This window comes from Pogona vitticeps, chromosome 3, assembly GCF_051106095.1.
Source record: "Pogona vitticeps strain Pit_001003342236 chromosome 3, PviZW2.1, whole genome shotgun sequence".
Lineage (NCBI taxonomy): Eukaryota > Metazoa > Chordata > Lepidosauria > Squamata > Agamidae > Pogona > Pogona vitticeps.
Window position 1 is genome coordinate 240,365,897 of NC_135785.1, and position 21,612 is coordinate 240,387,508.

At 42.2% G+C, this 21,612-nt stretch overlaps 1 protein-coding gene across 1 annotated transcript in view; it reads left to right on the forward strand.

Annotated features, from left to right (window-relative positions):
- The window catches only part of FLT3 (fms related receptor tyrosine kinase 3), a 79,380-nt gene extending 63,947 nt beyond the window's left edge, over positions 1 to 15,433 (forward strand). Inside the window, exons 18-24 of the mRNA XM_072993739.2 lie at positions 3,083 to 3,204; positions 4,669 to 4,796; positions 6,730 to 6,852; positions 8,063 to 8,174; positions 9,087 to 9,186; positions 9,953 to 10,058; positions 13,363 to 15,433. Of these exons, the coding sequence (XP_072849840.2) occupies positions 3,083 to 3,204; positions 4,669 to 4,796; positions 6,730 to 6,852; positions 8,063 to 8,174; positions 9,087 to 9,186; positions 9,953 to 10,058; positions 13,363 to 13,497 (826 nt within the window). The 3' untranslated portion in view covers positions 13,498 to 15,433. The remainder of the gene's footprint in view (positions 1 to 3,082; positions 3,205 to 4,668; positions 4,797 to 6,729; positions 6,853 to 8,062; positions 8,175 to 9,086; positions 9,187 to 9,952; positions 10,059 to 13,362) is intronic.
- Positions 15,434 to 21,612: the final 6,179 nt, after the last annotated feature.

The window sequence follows — 21,612 nt, forward strand, 5'->3', positions numbered from 1 at the left end:
AAAGCAAAGGACAGGGAAGTTCTGGTCTTGTGGGCCATAAAGCAAAATGTTGCGTGCACATGCAAAGCCTATCTATCATTTGTGCTTTGCTAACAGAGCTTGGGAAAGTAGGTGTTATTTGGATGTCAAATGTTAAACAACCTGCCCTTCAGCATGGCCACTAGCCACAGTGACTAGAGATTATGAGAGTAGTAGTGCAAAAATTTTATTTTTCGAAGCTACGATTGTGTTTCTTGATGGTTGTGGCGTTTCCCCCTATTGCCCCTGCTTGTTTAATCAAACCCAGAGCTCACAAAGGTATCCCAACGCTCCCTTTAACATGCTGCCACCAGTTTATCTCTTTATCAACTTATTTTTCTTTTGAAATATTAAGGCCCATCCAGTACTGACTTTTTAACAGAAACAGGTTTATTGATTACACTTGGTTTCAGGAATAATTCTTAAGCACATTCTCAAAGTTCCACAAAGCTTCAATATTTTTCCTTTAATCTCTTCTATATTAATTAACACAAGTCACACTCTGACTAATCACTGCCTAATCACTCCTTAAACACTCTCTGCCTCAAAACCCCCAAAACTATCCCTTCTCTTGGTCTCTCTGACTCTGACTGACTGAACTTCTCTCCCAGGCTCCGCCTCTTCAGCAGCCCCTTTGGCTCCGCCTCACAACCACATTAACATACAACTTATGAATAATGTATAACAATGCATAACTTAGGGTGGATGCCACAATGATGCACGGTGCCTTTCCTTCTTATCCCAAAGCATTTCTCTGTGTGCAGGGGTGAAGCAAAACAGCAGGAAAAACAAATGTGTGTGTTTTCCACCCCGTTATTGATTGTAAATGCTGAGAATTATTGGGACAGGTGTAGATTTTTAAAGGCTTTTTACTTCATAAAAGTCCTCATTAAAAATATATATGGAAACTGGTGTTTGCAATTATTTATAAAAGGTGTCTCCAGTAAAGAAAGGTTTGATTGTCATGAACTTAATGTTAAGGAGATAGAAAATGAGGGCTATGCTATCATATAATTGGCAACAAGGTTAAGGAAGAGGAAGGAAGAGATGCATGGGAGGAAGTGAAGTCTAACCACAGAATCAGTTTCTAGGTGAGGAAGCAAGAGACTGAGCAGTATGAATAAGGAACACACCAGATCTCTCTCTCTCTCTCTCTCTGTACAGTGGTGCCCCGCATAGCAAGGTTAATCCGTTCCGGATTAACCGTCGCTATGCGGAAACATCGCTTCGTTTAATGCGTTCCAATGGGGCCCAAAACTCACCGTTCTGCGATGTTTCCCCATCCGGCCAGCATTTTTGCACCCTCGGTAAGCGAGGGCAGGGCGCGAAAACGCTGCGCACGGCCATTTTGGGCATCCAACGGCCATTTTGGAACCGCCGATCAGCTGTTTAAAAAAATCGCTATGCGAAAATTGGTAAGCTAAATGCTTAACGATTGTCGCAAAGCGATTTTTGGCCATAGAAAGCATTGGTATGCGATCGCATTAGCGATCCCAAAAAAACGGATCGCTATGCGAATTCATTGTTAAACGGTATGCTCGTTATGCGAGGCACCACTGTATTCTCCACTTAGGCACTTAGTTGCTATGTAAGCAAGGTCCTCCAGCACCCATGGTGGGATTTAGGACTTGTCTACACAATTTAATTGGAGCAGGCTGGTTTGGGCTAAACAGGGTCACTTAACATTGAGTAAAAGCAAAACGTGTGCTGCTTTTATACCACCCTACAGTGCTTAAAGCACTCTCTGGGAAGTTTACAACTTAATTATGCAGGCTATACATTGCCCTGCCCCCGAAAGATGGAAGGTTGAGTCATCCTTGAGACACCTACCTGATGCAAGGATCGAACTATGTTGTGAATAGAGTACAGTGGTGCCTCGCATAGCGAGGTTAATCCGTTCCGGATTAACCTTCGCTATGCGAAAACATCGCTAAACGGGAATAAAAAAGCCATAGAAATGCATTGCACTTCGTTCAATGCGTTCCTATGGCTTTAAAACTCACCGTTAAGCGATGTTCCTCCATAGCGCCGCCATTTTCGCGCCCTCGGTAAGTGAGGGCAGGGCGCGAAAATGCGGCGCGGACCTTCCGGCAGCCATTTTGGAACCGCCGATCAGCTGTTCTCCCCCGCTTCGTTCTGCAAAAATCGCTAAGCGAATTGCTTAGCGATCATCGCAAAGCGAAAAAACGCTATAGGGGCCATCGCTGAGCGAACGCTCCAGCGATGGCCCGGACCCCCTCGCTATGTGAATTCATTGCATAGCGAAGCGCTCGCTAAGCGAGGCACCACTGTATTGTGTTTAACCAGATATTTAGTTCTTTCCTCTGATTATTATCATCGCTGATGTAAGAAACCAGTGTCTGGCTTGCAATGCTCCTAGTTTAATCCCCTGACAGCAACTCATGGGATCAACTCATTAGTGTTACTCAGTATGATATTTCCCCACAGCCCCAGGAGGTAATTGTGTTAAGCTGTTGCATTAAAAACATGAAGAGTCCTGTGGCACTTTTCCAAATAGCAAGTCTTGTTGGGCTGCCACTCACAAAAGCTTCTGCCAAATAAAATTTGTTGGTCTGAAAGGTGCAAGAGAACTCTTTGCTGTTTCACTATGAAGATGTTGGAGAATCACATCTATAAAGTAGAACCACAAGAGAGCCATATAGGGTGTCTGGTTTCATTTCTGCTGCATCTTGTTTGGTCAGGTTGAAGGTGCCACACATCCTCTTTCAAGAGGTTGCCATTTGAAAAGAATTTTGGCAAAATTAAAGGGAAAGGGAAACGAAAACGAGAAAAAGCCAGGACAAAATATTGTGGCCCAAATTTGTTTGTCTTACAGTGCTGCAACATTTAGGCCTTTTTGCCTTTAATTTTCTCTCTAAAACTAAAATGGATATGTAATACAAGGATTTCAAAGTTTCCTGATGTGACAAATGAGAGTTAAGTGCCAACCAAATGTTTTTTGTAAAAATAATCTGTTGCCATCAGTTTGGTTCTTGGCTTATCTATGTCATGGTGAAGACCCTTCTGTGCTAAAACAATTATTTAAAACACACATCTTTTACAGAAATGGAAGCGTAATTAAAAATGGCTCGTATATACCATTGGATGACCTTGGAAGCACTGATACAAAACAGAATTTAGATTTGGGCTATAAGCTGTCTGGAATTGCCCTGATGTTGGAGGAAGGTGAGAACTTAGGAAGTCCTGTGAGGATGAACATGTCTATAACAAGAGTTTGACTGTGATGTTTGCAGGACGCTATAGTTCCTTAAAAGTGAGCTGTAAAGGACTGTTTATCCTAATGTGAGTTTGCTTTCACCTGCATTTTTTTAAACTTGGTTTTTTATAATATATTTGTTACTGGAAAACAACATGGGCCTTGTTTCTATATCTGATTTCTCGTGCAAGTTGCTTGAAGCACTGTGTCCAAGCGTAGAAAACATGCATTTCTCTTAACATGGGGTCTGATCCTCAGCCTCTAAAATGGGACTGGGGAACCTTTATTCCATCGAAGGCCATATTCCTATGAAGCTCGCCTCTTGGGCAGAGCTTAGAAAAAGTTCTCCCTCTGAACAGTAGCTCCAAGACACTGTCACCAGGTTGGCCATTCCATGATTGGACCGAGGAAGCCAAAGCTAAAACCATTCCTCATTCTTCTCTCTGAAGGTCATTGTGGCCCCCAGGGATACCCTCCCCCTGCAGTGAGAGCGAGGCAACTGCTTCAGGAACTTGGGGTATAGAAGGGCAGCAAATTGTCAGTAATTTAATTTACTATGAATATATCTTTATTAGAGATGGGGGTATTCATATATGAATACCCTCAGCACAGGTGGAGATAACAGGAGTCCTGCCCCATGGGGCCGGACAGTACACTCATTGATGCACTAATGCTGCAGGGTCCGCGCTCCCAACCTATTGTGCTGGAGATCATGATCACCGAACCACTCCTGGCAGGAGGTGAGACGACAAGCCTCTTTGCCAGGTCAAAGAGTGGCTTGGCAATCGCGATCTCCGGCGCGATAGAATGGCAGTGCAGACTCCACAGCATTAGAGCATTGGCGAGTGGACCGTCTGACCCCATGGGGCCGGACCCTTGTTATCTCCACCTGTGTAGGGGTATTTGAATACGACTACGGATACCCCCATCTCTAATCTTTATGGCTAGAGGCTGAAACAAGTGCTTGAAGGATTTTCTGCTTTCTGTGCCAAAATAACTTGTTTGATGTTGAGTATTATGAACCTTTGCTTAGGTGGGAAGTGCCACTTAGTACTCCACTTCAGCAGACCTTGGAAACATACTTGAAAGAAGTGTGGATGTGATGAATATAAGGTCATACTGAAGGCATCTGCAACTGAGCAGTGGTAGGATGGAGATCTGAGTCTGCGAATATTATGAATGCCTTGAGCATGTCAAGTCACTTACTCCTTCTTTAAATTAACTTTCTAATGGGGGAGAGTGCGGGTAGGGTTTAGGGGGATATTAGGGATGCAAAAAAAAAAAAAAAAGGTTATGGGACATGCATGATTCCTTCCCACCCCATGCTTAGAAGCTGTGCTTCTGGTTTGAATCCCTGACCTTCTGTACCTTTTGTTCATTTGGCACCTCTTTTCTAGGGAAATAATATAACCCTGATTTTTTTTCATTTGTAGAAGAAATGAAATACATGAACAGGAGAGTGGATGATGAGGAGGAGGACTTCAATGTGCTGACTTTTGAAGACCTTCTTTGCTTCTCATGTCAAGTCGCCAAAGGAATGGAGTTTCTGGAGTCAAAATCAGTAAGCTAAATGTGTGGGAAAAAATAGTTGTGTGTAATCTAGAAACAAAACAAACAAAAAGATAAACAGTGATCCAAATCTCATTAGGAACTTCTGCACCCAGCTGCACATACTGCAGAAAACAGTGCTTACCGAAAACATACTTCTGGGAAATAAATATGTTTTCACGTATTTCACAAATTTCACACATATAGGCACAATTTTAAGATGAAGAGTTGTTGCCTGGAGCATTGACCTACATCTGTGGTTCCCAGCCTGGATCCCCAGATGTTCTTGTACTGAAACTCCCAGAAGCCTTCACCACTACCAGTGCTGGCCAGGATTCATGGGAGTTGTAGTCCAAGAACATCTGGGAACCATTGGCCAGAGAGAGTGGAATACCTTCATAAGATACAAAGGAGGGAAAGCAGAGACAAGAACTGAGCTTTCCTCTCCCTCAAAATAATCTCAAAAAGGTTTTATTGATAAAGTGAAATAGAAAGCAAATTTTGAGGAAAATTTTATAAGTCTTGTTACGAGGATGAGAGAAAAAAGAGGGTAAGAGATTATGTGCTAGTGAACCAAGATTATTGGTTTGACATAGGGGCAAAAGCAGGGAAGTGCCTGAGGCTGAAGTGCTGATGAGAGATCAGAGAAAAAAAGATAGAGATCTTCCACCTGCCCTTCAACTTTCTCTGAAGCAGAGAAGAGGGTGTGAAGCAGGAAGCAGACCATAACAAACTTTTGACCAGATGAGAAAAACAAAGAGAGAGAGAGAGAGAGAGATGGAAAAGGGAAAACATTTGGAGTGTAGTCTTAGTGTGTGCCTTTAGCCCTTATGTCAAAAAAATATAGTATCTTTTAAAAATTGGGGGGTGGATTGGTTTAATATCACCTTGAGAACACAGCAGCTCCCTGTCTTCAGGGAGAATCAGCCAACAGCTTGTTTTGGCAATACTAGTGCAAATGTACAACAGAGCTTCTCTGAACCTTTTGCATGTAAAATGTGAACATGGGTGTTGCTGTACTGATGCTAGAGTTTCCTCTACAGTAAACAGAAGCTATTTTTGTTTCTGTTCCTTCTGTCCTGGATTTATTACGCATAAGATCACTGCATTGATTGGTTTTAATTTTTTAAAAAAGAGGATGTGTGCCCTCCAAATACTGTGGAGGAAGAAGCACTTCCTGGAGAAGCTGGAAGCTTCTCATCATATGAAAACTCTCCAGTTGAGTAAATTACCTGCCTTTTGACCACTGAAATGCACTTACGGTCTACAAACATTTCAGTAAAGGTGCCTTTCAGAGATGCTGGAGGAAGTGTGGAAATGTACAGTTTAATAAAGGAACACTATGACTCATTCTATTAAAAGATGTCAGATAATTAAATGATCATCAAATGAAGAAATAGCTGAAATACATTTAGTGCAGCTGGAAATTTATGTAATGCTCTTTTATGTTCTTCTGTTTAAAATATTTGCATGCCCCTCCTCAAGTCAAAGGCACTTCACAGAATATTTTAAAATAATAATATAAACAGTATTTATAATAATCACAGCAGTCTTACTAGAAAAAGAGGATAAAATATAAAAAGATTGGTTTACAAAATAGACTGCAACTAGATTTTTAAAGAGTGTTTGGAATCAGTCAGGGAGAGAGCCATGTACACATGGGAGGGGGTGAGGTGCTACGTTAGAATGGGGCCACTACAGAAAAAGACATGTCTCTTGTGCCTCCCGAGTTAATGTTCCTCACCAGTGAACACTCTATCTCCTGGTAGGAACAGGTGCTTTAAAGCTGTAGTTGGCAATGCAGAAATCATGCCACTTTTTAAAAGATCTGCACGAAGCATCTCATTATACAAATGGATGTGATTCTGAGTAGAGTTGCACTCTATTCTAATTTTTGGTGGTGATGTATGAGTGTCAAACCAACTGACTCAACCCTCCTTTGGCAGTGTGTTCACAGAGATCTTGCTGCCAGGAATATACTAATAACTCATGGAAAAGTGGCAAAAATCTGTGACTTTGGGCTTGCGAGGGATATCGTGAACGACTCAAACTACGTGATCAGAGGGAATGTAAGTTGAAGTAGACTCTTCACGTTGTTCTTTTGGGATGATTTCTTATTATAACAGCAGACATCATCACTAAGGGCAAATATTCTGCTCACAAAGAAAGAGGGCTGAAAAGGGAGCCTTTCACACATTCTCTCACAGGCTTGGAAGAGACAGTCAGCCCTATCGATGCGGTCATCAACTCACCCAGTAAAACTTGGCTGGCGTGAAAAAAAACCCAACATGTTAGTTATTCTATTTATTATAATTAGATTTTTATTGCCAGGGACAGGAGAGGTGCTGGGGAGCTTTTCTGTTTTGGGTGTCAAAATAATGTGTATGTCCTTAACAGTTTTATATCTTGTCGTTGGGAATATCTTGTCCGTCTTGGCCAGATTGATCTATAATCTTACATACTCGCTGGGATGGAACATAGACAGTTGCTTTCTTCTGATAGTCTCATGAGACCCTAAGCACTGTTGGACCCACCAAATTGCTTATCTACACCAGAACTTAGAGAGTTGCTTTCTAGTTGCTTTCATATACAGTACAGAGTATCAAATGGAACCCTTTCTCAGCCATGTTAAGATGAATAGTATCTAAAGCCAGCCAAGCTATTTTGGTACAAGAAGAAAGGTAAGAGGAACTTCCAAGAAATACCTTCCTGGTCCAGATGGGGCTGATGATACTGAAGGGGATTTTGCTCTGGGTGCTAGTTCTGAACTTCACAAGAGTTCTCCCAGCTCCTGTCCCCAAAATAGGTTTACCTCAGACAAAGTTTGGACTAAAACTCAGAGCTGATTCACCAGTCCTCATGGCTCCACTCCATACCAGTAAGAACACAATGAGTCCAAATTAAAGACTACCTTGCTGCTGTTTCACGAGACCCCAAAATTTAGAGTAATTCATGAAACGCCAAGGGCTTCCCAATCAACAGTAGCACAGGACAGCAAACATTGTCTCCCTCTGTCTAAGGGCTGGCCTAGGCCTGGATACTTGTTTGCACACAATTCACTGTGTGCAGAAAGAATGGAAGAACATTGCTGGGAAATTTGGAGTCGTCAAGCTTGAAGTAGCTATAATTTTCTCCTCTCTTGTAGCTGTTGTTACTCCATAGGAGCAACATTATCAAAGCCTGCTAATTGTTAGAGAAATTCTAACAATTAGCACATGCACACACATCGCAGCATCCAGTGTGGAAATTTTAACACAGAGATAATTTTTCCTCATCTAGGCTCGTTTACCTGTGAAATGGATGGCACCTGAAAGCTTATTTGAAGGGATATACACAATTAAGAGTGACGTCTGGTCTTTTGGAATCTTACTGTGGGAAATATTCTCTCTTGGTATGTTTTGGATCATGTTTGCTTCCTCAGCCATTAAGGGACATGAAAAAAATGGGAGTCCCTTGTTCCCCATCCCTAAGTCAGAAATGGGCAATACCGAGGCAGTGGGGTAGATCCAGGACTCCTGGTTGGGTATGCTAATCCCATTAGGCTTCCCACTGCTGAATTCACCACATCTAAGGCAATGTTACTGGAGCATCAGAGGCCTTTCATCATGTTTCTAAGGAAGCATGTATTCCTGAACACCTCTGAGAAGTTCTAAAATTCTTTTTGTTTTTAAAGAAAAAGGCATGCAGGCCCCACATGCCTATTTATTTGCAAAAAGCATCAAGAGTAGCTCACAGTTGATTCTGCAGTCCCCCATTCCCTGAAAGATGTACATTCCTAGTGCTGTTCAGAGCTTGAACCTGCCTAGGGCAAGAGTTTTGTGCCACTGTTTGAGACTAGCAGGAGAAGGTTGGTTCAAAAGTCAGGCAAGGAGAAAGGGAGATCTTTCCCCTTCTCCACCCTCCTGGCAGCCTTCCCCTAGTAATGAAAGACGGCAATTTCTTCATCCCAAATCATGTGCCTTTCTGCACTGGACTCTTGTCCTTTCCCTAGGATACTGAGTGGTAAGGTAATGCCTTGAGCATTCCATAGCTGATGGCAACCACTGACAATGGTTCATTGTTAGTATTTTTTGTGATTGTATTTTGTTGTACCTCTTATATGGAAACAAACTCTTTTCAGTATATCAAGGTGGATCCCCAAGCCTTTGTGTGCGCCCCCCCTTTCACTGACAGACTTGTGGGTACAAGATCATTAAGTTAGGTGTTAGAAGAAATATATAAGGGAAGAACTACCAACACTTGCAAGGTATCCCATTTTTTTCACTAGTTTTCCTTTCTTCTGCCATTTTTTTTCCCCTTTCAGGTGTCAATCCTTACCCTGGAATGCAAGTTGATGCAAACTTCTACAAACTGATTCAAAGAGGGTTTAAGATGGAGTGTCCATTTTATGGTACAGAAGAAATGTAAGTGTGTGGCATGAGTGTTGAGGGTGGGGCTCTGGCCACTGCACAGAGTCCGGACGTTCTCCCCCACCCACTCAACTTTCTCCATGTTTCTAATCACATGTTAGTCCTCAAGGCTATCTAATATGATTTCCTATATGCAAAGTCCAAATTATGCAAATTATCCTGCTGACCAATATGTGAGATTATAGATGATTTCCAGGTGAGCTAGCTATTTCCTGGGGAAAAAATCATATGGAGTGGTCTTCTTCCTAGCACTTTATAAAGTCTTAAGTAGTTTTATATGGCATGAAACATTTATGGACTGTGTGTATCTGAGGATGCAAACTACAGTGCACAGAAACTTATGCAAAGAAAAATACGATTGTCATTTGAATTGTAAAATATATTTGCTCCTTTGGGGTGGAGAATTGATCACTGCCTGGCTATTGGATACCAGCTCCCATCAGTCCCAGCCATATGGCTAATGATCAGGAATAATGGGAGTCATAGTTCCACTGTTCTTGGAGGGGCACATGTTCTCTAACCGTGACCCACATTGTAGAGTGGTTAAGACAGACATCTTAGTATGCAAAAGCCTTTGGGGTGGGGAAGGAGGTGAATGAATGTATTTGCAAGTACTGTAGCTCCCCAAATTGTGTCTGAAATAGATGTTCTTTGATCCTAGGATTGTTTACCATGGCATTTGCTTAGCTTTCCCACAGAAAATACTGCAGGAATCATGTGGTGTTTTTCTCTATCCCCCTCTGTCATGTTACCTTGGCAGATATTTAGTGCTGTGCTCCTGCTGGGCCCTGGATTCCCGAAAAAGACCATCCTTTTCACAGCTGCTTTCCCTTCTGGCATGCCAGCTGGCTGAAGCAGAAGGAATGGTAAGCAAACATTGCAAACGAGGACTCCCCCCCCCCTCCTCCAGTTCTGGGTCTTCAAATCTATTAATAGCATGCCTGGCAAGGGACAGTGAATCATGCCCTCCACCCCCACCCCTTGCTGACTCTTCTGATGAGAAAGAATCATCTGTTTACCTCCAGGGGACCTCCAAAGTGCTATGAATCTGGCACTCTCCACAGCTGTTCAAAGGCAGAGCAAGAAGACATTATGAGGGGAAATGCATCATTGAGAGCATCATGTAAAGCATGCAGGAACGCCCCTGCTCTGTCTTTTTGGTTGATACTAATTCCTCAAATGCTTACGTTCTTCCGTGGTTTGGGAAATAAGGGCATAAATCCACCCACTTCCAGTGGCCCCTATTTTGAAGGAGCCTTCTCTAACTTCTGATACTTATCCATAAATCAGACTGAAGTGGCTGTCCCAGGTAGCTGATCCGAAGTGTCATGAAATGGCAGAAATAGTTGCTTTATATTTTATAATTAATACAGTTTTACTCCCAGGGAATGTTCTCATAAAATTGTTATTCTTCTACTGCCAAGACAAGTTGACCAGTCTTGCATTATATACAGTATACTGTACTGATTTTTCACCAATGCACAGGTCATTCACAGATTTGGAGGGCTGGATATTCGTCCCTATTAAACTGCTACCCCAATTCATCCTGGTTTGTCTCTTATGAGGTGATTTGTTCATAGGTTGCTAGAATTCTCATTCTTCAGGAAGGTCCAAAGGGGTAGCCTTGTTGAGTCTCCTGAAGCAAAAACAGTGAAAAAGCATGTGACACCTTGAAGGTTAGAAAGATCTATTCAACATAAACTTTTTGGGGTGTGGGCCACAGGACCTTAAAGGGCTGTATTGCCCTGTACTGCAGTTTCCAAAGATGTAGCTATGTTAAATGGCTGAGCCACTAGGCCGTTGATCGAAAGGTCAGCAGTTCAAATCTGTGCAATGGGGCAAGTTCCCATTGTTTGTCCCACCTCCTGCCAACCTAGCATTTCAAAAGCATGCAAATGTGAGTAGATGAGGAGGTACCACCTCGGTGGGAAGGTAACAGTGTTCTATGTCTAGTCATGCCAGCCACATGACCACGCAAAGTCTCTATCGACAAACTCCAGGTCTTTGGCTTGCAAACAGGGATGAGCGCTGACTCCTAGAGTCAGACACAACTGGACTTAATTGTCAAGAGGAACCTTTACCTTTAGCTGGCAAAAGTAACGGGAGAGGAAGAAACGGGGGGGGGGGGAGGGTGAAATATTATAGCAGTTTGATGACTAATAGATGTATTTTAATGTGAGCTTTTGTGAATCAAAATCCACTTCTTCAGAAACAGGAGTGCAAATATATGCCCCCTATATAATTTTTCTTTCATGGAGATACAGATAATAGATAAAGTAATAGTGGTTTGTTAACATAGGAATGGGATTATCGAGTTGTTGATTAGCAGATCCTAGCTAGGGTGATAAGGCAGGCAGACTTGGTTGTCACAGGAATGCTAAGAGTTATTTATAGGACAAGTTGAGAGTCTTTCAAGGGAGAAGGCTAATTTACACCCTTAAGATATTATAGAAAATGAGGTTATTGATGTATGTTGTGCACTAAGACACTTTGTTGTTCTTGTTCAGGTCTTGGTTTCTTCACCATAGGGTGTCAGGGCTAAATATCTGGAGCATGGATGCATCCTGCAGCTAGAGTACGTGCCTGTAAATGCATTCCTATGAACACAAAGGCATCAGGCACAGCCTACAACTGTTGAGATATATCTTCAGATGGTGTTACGTCCATTGCTCTGTGTTGCACTCATGCCATTTGGGTGTGTTTTCAACTACGTTCACTCATCTCACTCTTTCCGAGCCTTGAGAATTTTACTAAGTATTGAGTTTCTTTGGAAAGAGATCACAGGGTCTTAGGATTTTGTAAAATGCGTATATTTCAGAATATACAGGTTGAGCAGAGATTAGAAGCACAGTTTAAACTGGGGTAGAGAATATCAGAAATCTAGGGGCCAATTTCATTCAGTTGACTGAATGAACAATGAATATAATATAAAACAAAAGAGAGGGCATCACAGAACTTTCAAACGTTAGCATGTCGTCAGCTCTTCGGGTTCCATGAAAATGACAGCCTTATTCCATGTTTTTAAACTACATAATTCAAATATCTGTACATATAACTGCAGGTTTCACAGAAATGTAACTCACAATTACTGCCACATGGCAGCAACAGTCTGCCCCTAACAACTGTAGCATATGTTACAACTGCACCTGGGGTAATCCAGGCTTGTCCCCAGCAAATGGTACCAGAAGTAATGTATAAATGGTCTGTTTGTAGCCCCATGCTCTGTGAATTTGCCCTTGAAAAACCACCTGAGTTGTTGGCCACCACTGCATCACAGTTGAATTCTGTTCTTTCTTATCTCTACCATGAATTGCCATTCATTTTCCTTTGCTGACCATGGGTTCAATTATAGAGACTTTGGTGGGGAGCAGAACAGCTCCTACTTAACTTTGAATAATAACAATTGAGTACCATTTTATTTATTTATTTATTTTATTTATACCCCGCCCATCTGGTCTTGCGATCACTCTAGGCGGCTTCCAGATGAGTAAATAAAAACATACAAATATACACAAAAACATACAAATATGCACAAGTCCGTTCTGACTTATAACAACCCTTTTCATGGTTCTCTAGGCAGAAGCAGTTTACCATTCCTTTCTTCTGGGGGTGCCCTGGGGCTGTGCAGTTTGCCCAAGGCTAAATAGGTTGGCTGTGCTCATAGAAGGGACAGTGGTAATTGAACTCCCAACCTCTAGCTCCACAGCCAGGTACCTAACTTACTGAGCTATCCAGCCAGCTCAACTGTTCTGATGGATTAAATGTGAGTACTGACAAGTGTCATGTTTTCAGTGGTGGCTCATGGCCATTGATGGTTGGAAGAAAGGCACAGTGAGAAGTGATGGGCAGAGTCAGGAGTAAAAGATGTAGATACAACTGCAAATGCATGTGCATGTATGCAAACATATGCACAGATGCATGTGTGCACACGCACATATGCCAATGAATGTACATTCAAATATAGCCAGCAGGCAGGCAGGCAGACATTTACACAAACACACAAGGAGGGAGGCTTTCTGGTTCTGATGGCCGGGTATAGCTTCAGCCTGGGCAACACCCCTCTTGCCCTAATGGTTGAGCCACCTCTGCATGCAGTTGTAACTGATAAAAATTAACAGCAGCAATACATGAATTATTTCTGCCACTTTTATTTCCATCCCTAAACTATAGGCATGCCAAACTGGGAAGAATGAAGCCTCCGAACAGATTTCCAGTTCCCAGTCCAGTCCATATGGGATAAAGGAATCAGAATTTTCTCAGCTGTCTGCTCCAGCCCTGGATGAAGATACTGCATGGGAGAAATAAATCAGATGTGTTATTTTATGTAAAATAAGTCATATAAACTAAATGAATTAAAAGAGTGGGTTTTTTTTAACTCCCTTGAAACAAGGCCAGATTTGCTGCTACAGCCTTTGAAATGTGTTCTCTTGGTTCCATCTCATTTTTGGTTTCAAAATGAAGCCTCCCTGTCTGTCGGATGTCTTCCTTTTCTATTTCTGTAGTGAGTAGGGGAGGGAGAGATTTGTGCAGAAGCATTGCTTTGAACCCATCTATGCACTGGCTCTGTGCACTAATGCTTGAAAGACAAGCTCTTCTTTTCTAACTAGATACTGTAGCTAAAGGCAAAGATGAAGGAATAGCTTAATGAGATGGGCCACCTGACTGTGGAGCCAGGGATTGGGTGTCTGATTCCTACTCTGTTCCCTTTTCAGTATTCAAATATTTGCTAGGCACTGAATACCTTGCAAGTAATATTTCATATTCAACATCAGTAGAGTTTAATGATCAGTATTATATGATATTTGACACTGATATTTATTTCAGTACTTCATGTTTGTCAGTTTGACAGTATTTGATAGCAGACATGAGGATTTTACTCTATCATTATTTGACATGCAATATTATTTACTATACAACTCCACCAAATCTATAACATTTGTAAAAAAAATCAGAAGGCACCAACATGTAATAAGCATCCACATTTGGAATTTTGAGGGAAATTCCACTTTGACATTTGAAAATTTAATGAGAAATTAGGAATTTGGGAATTAGGAAGTTTTGAAGATGGCCAATTCAATGTTTGGACAAACTGTAAGCATTAACAGGACTAGAATGTAAAGCTATAGGTGTAGTTTTGCTCTTTACCTTTTGGAAGAAAGAGAGGTTGTAAGGTTTCTGAATAGTCAGGTGGATGTACAGAGATTTCCACTCCACAGATGCATCCTATACAGCCTGCCCTTGGCATACGCTGTAATTGATTCACCCATATGATCTGCTGCTGCTCTAACTACCTATAGAGAGTGCAAATTAGTGCTCTCATCTTCACTAGAGCAACCAGTAGGGAGCTGCAGGAATGCACACAAGGCTGTTGCAGATTTTCAAGTAGAGGTGATGCCTCTATACCTTATTGCCAAGAAACTTTGCTTTACTATGGCCATTGAGTATGGGTTTCATGATGATCTGATGGCTTTAATTTATAGCTTTTAAGTCTTGTGTAAATTGGCATGATGTGCAGCCCTTTTATAAAAGGTGAATTCAGCTTTCAGCAGGGTTTCTGGCTCACATGCTACCTTAAAATCCTTATGGACTATATCATCCTTACTCTACCTTCCAGTTAGATGCTCTTATAGCAAGAATGGACAGTCTATGGCCTGTGGTCTGAATGCAGCCCCTTGACCTGGCTTGTGTATCTCCCACATTCCCTCTGATGCCACCCCAGCATTGCCACTGAATCTACCTGAGTAACGTCTCCACTCCTGGGCCACTAAGAGCAGTGTAAAACCACTCTGTGCCAGTTAGGATTGCTAAGAAGACTGCTTTCCCTGCCCCCTGGTCACCTCAAAGCAGCTAGATCCTGATAGCAATGATTATTGTATTTATATTTGCTCTTATATTTTGTGTATGTTGATGTTTTATTGCAAACCTTTGAAAGGAAAATCCTTCACAGCAGGATTGCCTTTGGGTGGGGCAGCCCTAAATTGTTCTGCCTCCAAGCTGGCCTTCAGGGTTTTTCAGCCAATACGTTTTTCTCTTTCCTGCACTTCTTTTCCTGTTTATTTTCATTCTGAATGATTACCTGTAACAATGTGTACGTGTCATTATATGGCCAAAATATTCTGGCTTTCTGCATTATATGTGTTCAATGATTTCTTGGTCTCTATTTATTTTTTTATTACTTCTTTGTTAACTCAAAACAGGAGGTTCTTAGCATCCTGCAATAAATCCAGTTTTCAAAAGTGTCTGTCATTTTTTAATAATAGTGTTTATTAGAGTTGACCGTTCCATGTCAGCTGTATTTATTTATTTATTAAATTTATACCCCACCCCTCTCGACCATGTCTACTTGGGGTGGCTTACAACATGAAAATCAATATAAAACATATATAATCATTAAAAATACAGTTACTATATTAATTAAAACAATTAATTTAAGAAAAAAATTACCAAGATGGGTAAGATAAGGAAAGAAGAAATAAAAAGACTTAGCTGACTGGAGGGAAGGCTTGCCTAAATAGCCAAGTTTTTAATTGTCTTTTAAAAACACCCAGCGAGGGTGCCAGCCGAATTTCTGTTGGGAGGGCGTTCCACAGCTGAGGGGCCACCGCCGAGAAGGCCCGGTTTCTACTTTTCTCCTTCCGAGCCTCTCTCGGCATCAGGCCCCTCAGCCGTCCCTGCTGGCTATGGCGGGTGATTCGGGTAGATCTGGGTGGGAGAAGACGATCTGCCAAATATTGAGGTCCCAAACCGTTTAGGGCTTTATAAGTGATCATTAGCACTTTGAAGTCGACGCGGAAACGGATGGGCAACCAGTGCAAAGCAGCCAGGGTGGGGGAGATGTGTTGGTGTTTTCTCACCCCACTCAGTAGCCTGGCTGCCGCATTCTAGACCATCTGAAGTTTCCGCATGAGCCTCAAAGGCAGCCCCACGTAGAGTGCGTTACAGTGGTCTAATCTTGAGATTACGAGCGCATGTACTAGAGTAGTGAGGCCCCCCCGATCAAGATAAGGACTCAGCTGGGCAATCTGCCATAGATGAAAATAGGCCGAGCGGACCACGGACGTCACCTGGGTTTCCATGGTAAACTCCGGGTCCAGATGTACCCCCAAGCTGCGAACCCCATTCTTTGCAGCAAGGGTCATCCCCCCAAAAGAAAGGGAGTTACCTATACCGCTGACGGGAGGACCACCGACTCTCAAGACCTCCGTCTTGTCTGGGTTCAGCCTCAACCCATTCGACTGCATCCATTCCAGTACAGTCTCCAGGCAGCGCTGGAGGGACAGAACGGCATCCACTGAGGTAGATGAAAAGGCCACTGGTGACATGAGGCTCCACACCGCCTGATGACCCCCCACCCAGCAGCCTCATGTAGATGTTAAACAGCATTGGAGAGATGATCGACCCCTGTGGAACCCCACAATTGAGGCTCCACGGGGTCGAAACCCTCTCTCCAAGCTGTACTCTCTGGGGCCGGTCCTCCAAGAAGGAACGGAGCCAAGCAAGCGCTAGGCCACCTATTCCTAACTCAGAGAGCCTCCCCAGGAGGATACCGTGGTCAATGGTATCAAAGGCCACTGAGATGTCAAGGAGGACCAACAAGGAGATATTGCCCCCATCGGGCTCCCTCAACAGGTCATCCATCAGTGCGACCAGTGCCGTTTCCATACCATAGCGCGGCCTGAAGCCTGACTGGAATGGGTCCAGAGCATTGGTTTCGTCCAAAAGCGCCTGGAGCTGATCTGCCACCACCCTCTCAACCACCTTGCTAAGGAAAGAAATGTTGGCGATGGGCCTATAATTGCCAATGTCGTCCGTCGCCAAGTTTGGTTTCTTTCTAATGGGCCTAATGAGTGTCTCCTTGAGGGCAAGGGGAACCTTGCCCTCCTGGAGAGACCCATTAATTATTACAGTGGCCCATTCTGTTGTTACAGGCCTGGCTGCTTTGATTAGCCAGGCCGGGCAAGGGTCAAGAGAAGAGGTGGAGGCCTGACAGCGATCAAGCACCTTGTCTACCAAATCTGGCGTCACAGGCTGAAAGGAATCGAGAATTACCGGGCAAGGCGGAGCGTTGGACATCTCAGCTCGATCCATTGTATTTAAAAAAGGAGAAAGATCACGGCAGATGGTCTCCACTTTAGATTTAAAAAATGCTGCAAATTGGTCAGATGAGATGCTAGCGGGAGGCCCTTCACCCAGACCAATTCCGGATAGATCGCGAACTATACAGAAGAGTTCCGACTGCTGATTAGAAGCATTGCTTATCCGGAATCTTAAAGAAGCTTCCCCATGCCTCCTCTATTCTATTTTCATTTTAAAATTATGTCTTAAAAGTTTTTTATGTCTCAAAAAGTGCATTGGTTAATCATCCGGTGGCCGTACTACATTTTCAAAAGTAATCCTAATCATTTTAGAACTGGAGGGGACCCTATGGATCATTGAGTCCAGCTCCTGTCAAGGAGGCCATATTTGCCACAATCTATGATCTAGTGGATCCAGGCCTCACAGGGTCAAAGCCCCAGAGCTTTATGAGGAGCAGAGACTAACTCACCATCTGCCACTACCCTTCTGCTTAGCTGTTTCCTTTGAACCTTCACAGTAGCTGAGAGAGAAAAGCATTTTTCAAAAAACCCCAATGTACTACAGTGGGTGCCTCACATTACGATGTTAATTCGTTCCAGCGAAATCGCTGTAGAACGAAAGCAATTTTAAAAAGCCCATAGACACGCATTAAAACCCGATTAATGTGTTCCTATGGGCTTGAAACTCACCATCCAGCGAAGATCCTCCATAGCGCGGCCATTTTCGCTGCCCGTGTAGCGAGGAATCCATCCCAGAAAACAGCGGGTGGCCATTTTTTTTAACCGGGCGGCCATTTTGAAACCTCCGATCAGCTGTGCGAAAATCTTCGTTTTGTGATAATCAGTTAGTGAAGCAGGTAACTGATCATCGCAAAGTGAAAAAAACCCATAGGAAACATTGTTTTGCCATTTCTTCATTAAACAAAACGCTCGTCTTACGAGGCACCACTGTACTACCACAAGTTATCCCTCCTGTAATGTCAATATTTGAGGGTGGCTTGGTGTAGAGTGAGCGATTAAGAGCCATTAACTTTACAAAAGATTTGCTCTTCATTTGTTGATATGGACCAAACTGGCTGGCTGGCATTCTGGAATCTTTTTATTGGGAAGCGGGGAGAGGGCTGGCTATGGTGACTGTCACGATAAGCACCTCCACTTCAAAATTTATCACTACACCATTGACAACAACACACTTGGTTTTGATGGGGAACACACATTCATAGTAAAGATGTAATTTTTCTGAGGGCTATTCTTATTTCTGGATGAAATAAAAGGGAGCAGAGTGGTCATTACAAAATACAAACGCAAGAGAGATGTTGTTTATATACCTTTGAAAACCAGACAGAAGAATGGAAAACCCTAAAGATCAAGAGAAGAGATTGTGATATTGTGATTCCACAAAGGGTGGACAGCCATTGCCCTGCTCGTTTCCAGCCTTGAAATTATCTGTTCCAGATGATTCCCAGATAAACAGATGTCCAAAACTGCATCAAAGCCTGAATTGTTGGGGAAAAAGTTTGAAATCAGCCTTATTTTTGCAAATCAGGATTTGTAAGCTGCAGTGTGGTGAAGGACTCATAAGAGCTCTCCCGGATTCAGACTCTAGAATATACTGCCAAATTCTAGATCGTGTAATTCAGAGGCATCACTAGATGCCAATGGTTATTTTGTGCTTTGCCTCTGCTCAGATAGACATAAAGGCTATCTGAAAGGAGGATCCTGTTGCTTTAGCGATCACGTGTGATACCTCAAAAGAAAGTTATATTTTGTTTTCAAGCATACCCCTTTCCACCAATATAATGCAGGCATTGTGTATAACGTATTATTGCCTTTTCATCATAATGTTCCAATGTATTTTTGTAGCAAGTATTGCAGCAATGAAAGGGCCAATTTTGTTTTATATGCATTTTTCTTGACATCTCTTTACTGAAACCATCACTTTGTTCTGTTTCAATAATATTTGACAATTTCTTTAAATTAGGCTAGACAGAAGATTGAATTTTGTTTGATATTGTTGTCGTTGTTGTTCAGTCATTAAGTCATGTCTGACTTCGTGATCCCATGGACCAGAGCACACCAGGCCCTCCTGTCTTCCACTGCCTCCTGGAGTTTGGTCAAGGTCATGTTGGTAGCTTTGATGACACTGTCCAGTCATCTTGTCCTCTGTCGTCCCCTTCCCCTCCTGCCTTCACACTTTCCTAACATCAGGGTCTTTTCCAGAGAGTCTTCTCATGAGGGACCAGTGGCCATGATCTTAGTTTTTTTGATGTTGAGCTTCAGACCATTTTTCGCACTCTCCTCTTTCACCCTCATTAAGAGGTTCTTTAATTTCTCCTCACTTTCTAATTTTGAACCAATCAGTTGTTCTATATCCAGTTCTAACTTTTTGTTTGAGACAGCTACTAGGAAAATTCTGTCATGATTTTGGTTTTAGAGTTTCAAACACTAGGTGGTGCTATAAGATCATTTTTGCAGCTGGGTATTTCCTCACACTTTGTCGCTTTCTATTTCAAGGAAAACTCAAATAATTTCACTAAAGGTGTGAGACTCCAATGTAAAAGCTCTTAGCTTAAGCTTTCTTACCAATAATGTAAATTTCATTACCCTGATTCTATGGTTCACAATATTTTAACTGTTTTTAAAGAAAGTCCATGGACAGAGGCACTAAAGGAGAAGGGAGTGCAAGATGGATGGGAATTTTTTAGAACTGAGAAACTAAAGGCACAATCTAAGACTGTTCCAACCAGAAGGAAAAATGGGAGATGTCTGAAGAAACCAGAATGGTTGACTAAAGAACTGTCAACTCAGCTAAGTGTCAAAAAAAAAACATGTACAAGAAATGGAAAAACGAGGAAAGCACCAAAGAGGAATACAAGCAAATAGCCAGTACACGTAAGGGGATGGTAACCAAAGCTAAAGCACAGCATGAATTTAGGCTTGCTAGAGAGATTAAAGATAATAAAAAGGGATTTTTCATTAAGTCAGCAGTAAAAGGAAAAAGAAGGAAATGGTAGGGTCTATGCGTGGAGATGATGGCCAGCTACTAACAGAGGACAGGGAAAAGGCAGAACTACTCAACACCTTCGTTGCCTCAGTTTTTTCCAAAAAGGAAAACAGTGCTCAACCTGAAGGATGAAGAGCAAGTGAAGTAGTGTGGGAAATACAGCACAGAATAGGTAGAGACACAGTACAGGATTACCTGGCTACCTTGGATGAATTTAAGTCTCCAGGGCCAGACAAATTACATCCAAGGATACTAAATGAACTTGCAGAAGTAATATCCAAACCACTGACAATAATCTTCGAGAATTCTTGGAGAACGGGGAAGTCCCCAAAGATTGGAGGAGGGCAAATGTTGTCCCTATCTTCAAAAAGGGGCAAAGAGAAGATGCAAATAATTATCGCCCAGTCAGTCTGACATCAATTCCTAGAAAGATTCTAGAGAAGATCATTAAACAGACAGCTTGTAATTACTTAGAAAGCAATGCTGTCATTACTAGAAGTCAACACGGATTTCTCAAAAACAAGTCATGCCAGACTAATTTCCTCTCTCTCTTGATAGAGTTACAGGCCTGGTGGATGAAGGAAATGCTATGGATGTAGCATATCTTGATTTCAGTATGGCCTTCGACAAGGTTCCTCATGATATTCTTGTAATGAAGCTAGTAGAATGTGGGATAGATAGTGCTACTGTTAGGTGGTCTCAATGACCAGATAGGTGGGGTATTAAATGAATGAATGAATGAATGAATGAACGAACGAACGAACGAACGAACGAACGAACGAACGAACGCACGCACGCACGCACGCACGAACGAACGAACGAACGAACAAACAAACGAACGAACGAACGAACGAACGAACGAACGAACGAACGAACGAACGAACAAACAAACAAACAAACAAACAAACAAACAAACAAACAAACAAACAAACAAACGAATGAATGAATGAATGAATGAATGAATGAATGTGGAATGCCCTTCCGACAGAAATTCGGCTGGCACCCTCGCTGGGTGCTTTTAAAAGCCAGTTAAAAACTTGGCTATTTAAGCAGGCCTTCTCTCTCTCTCTGTCTCTCTCTCTCTCTCTCTCTCTCTCTCTCTCTTATTCTCTCTCTCTCGGTACTCCTTTCTTAAATTAATTGTCTTAATCTTGCAATTGTATTTCTATATTTTTATATTGATTTATTTTATGTTGTAAGCCGCCCCGAGTAGACATGGTCTAAAGGGGCAGGGAATAAATAAATAAATAAATAAATAAATAAATAAATAAATAAATAAATAAATAAATAAATAAATAAATAAATAAATAAATAAATAAATAAATAAATTGGCTGACTGAC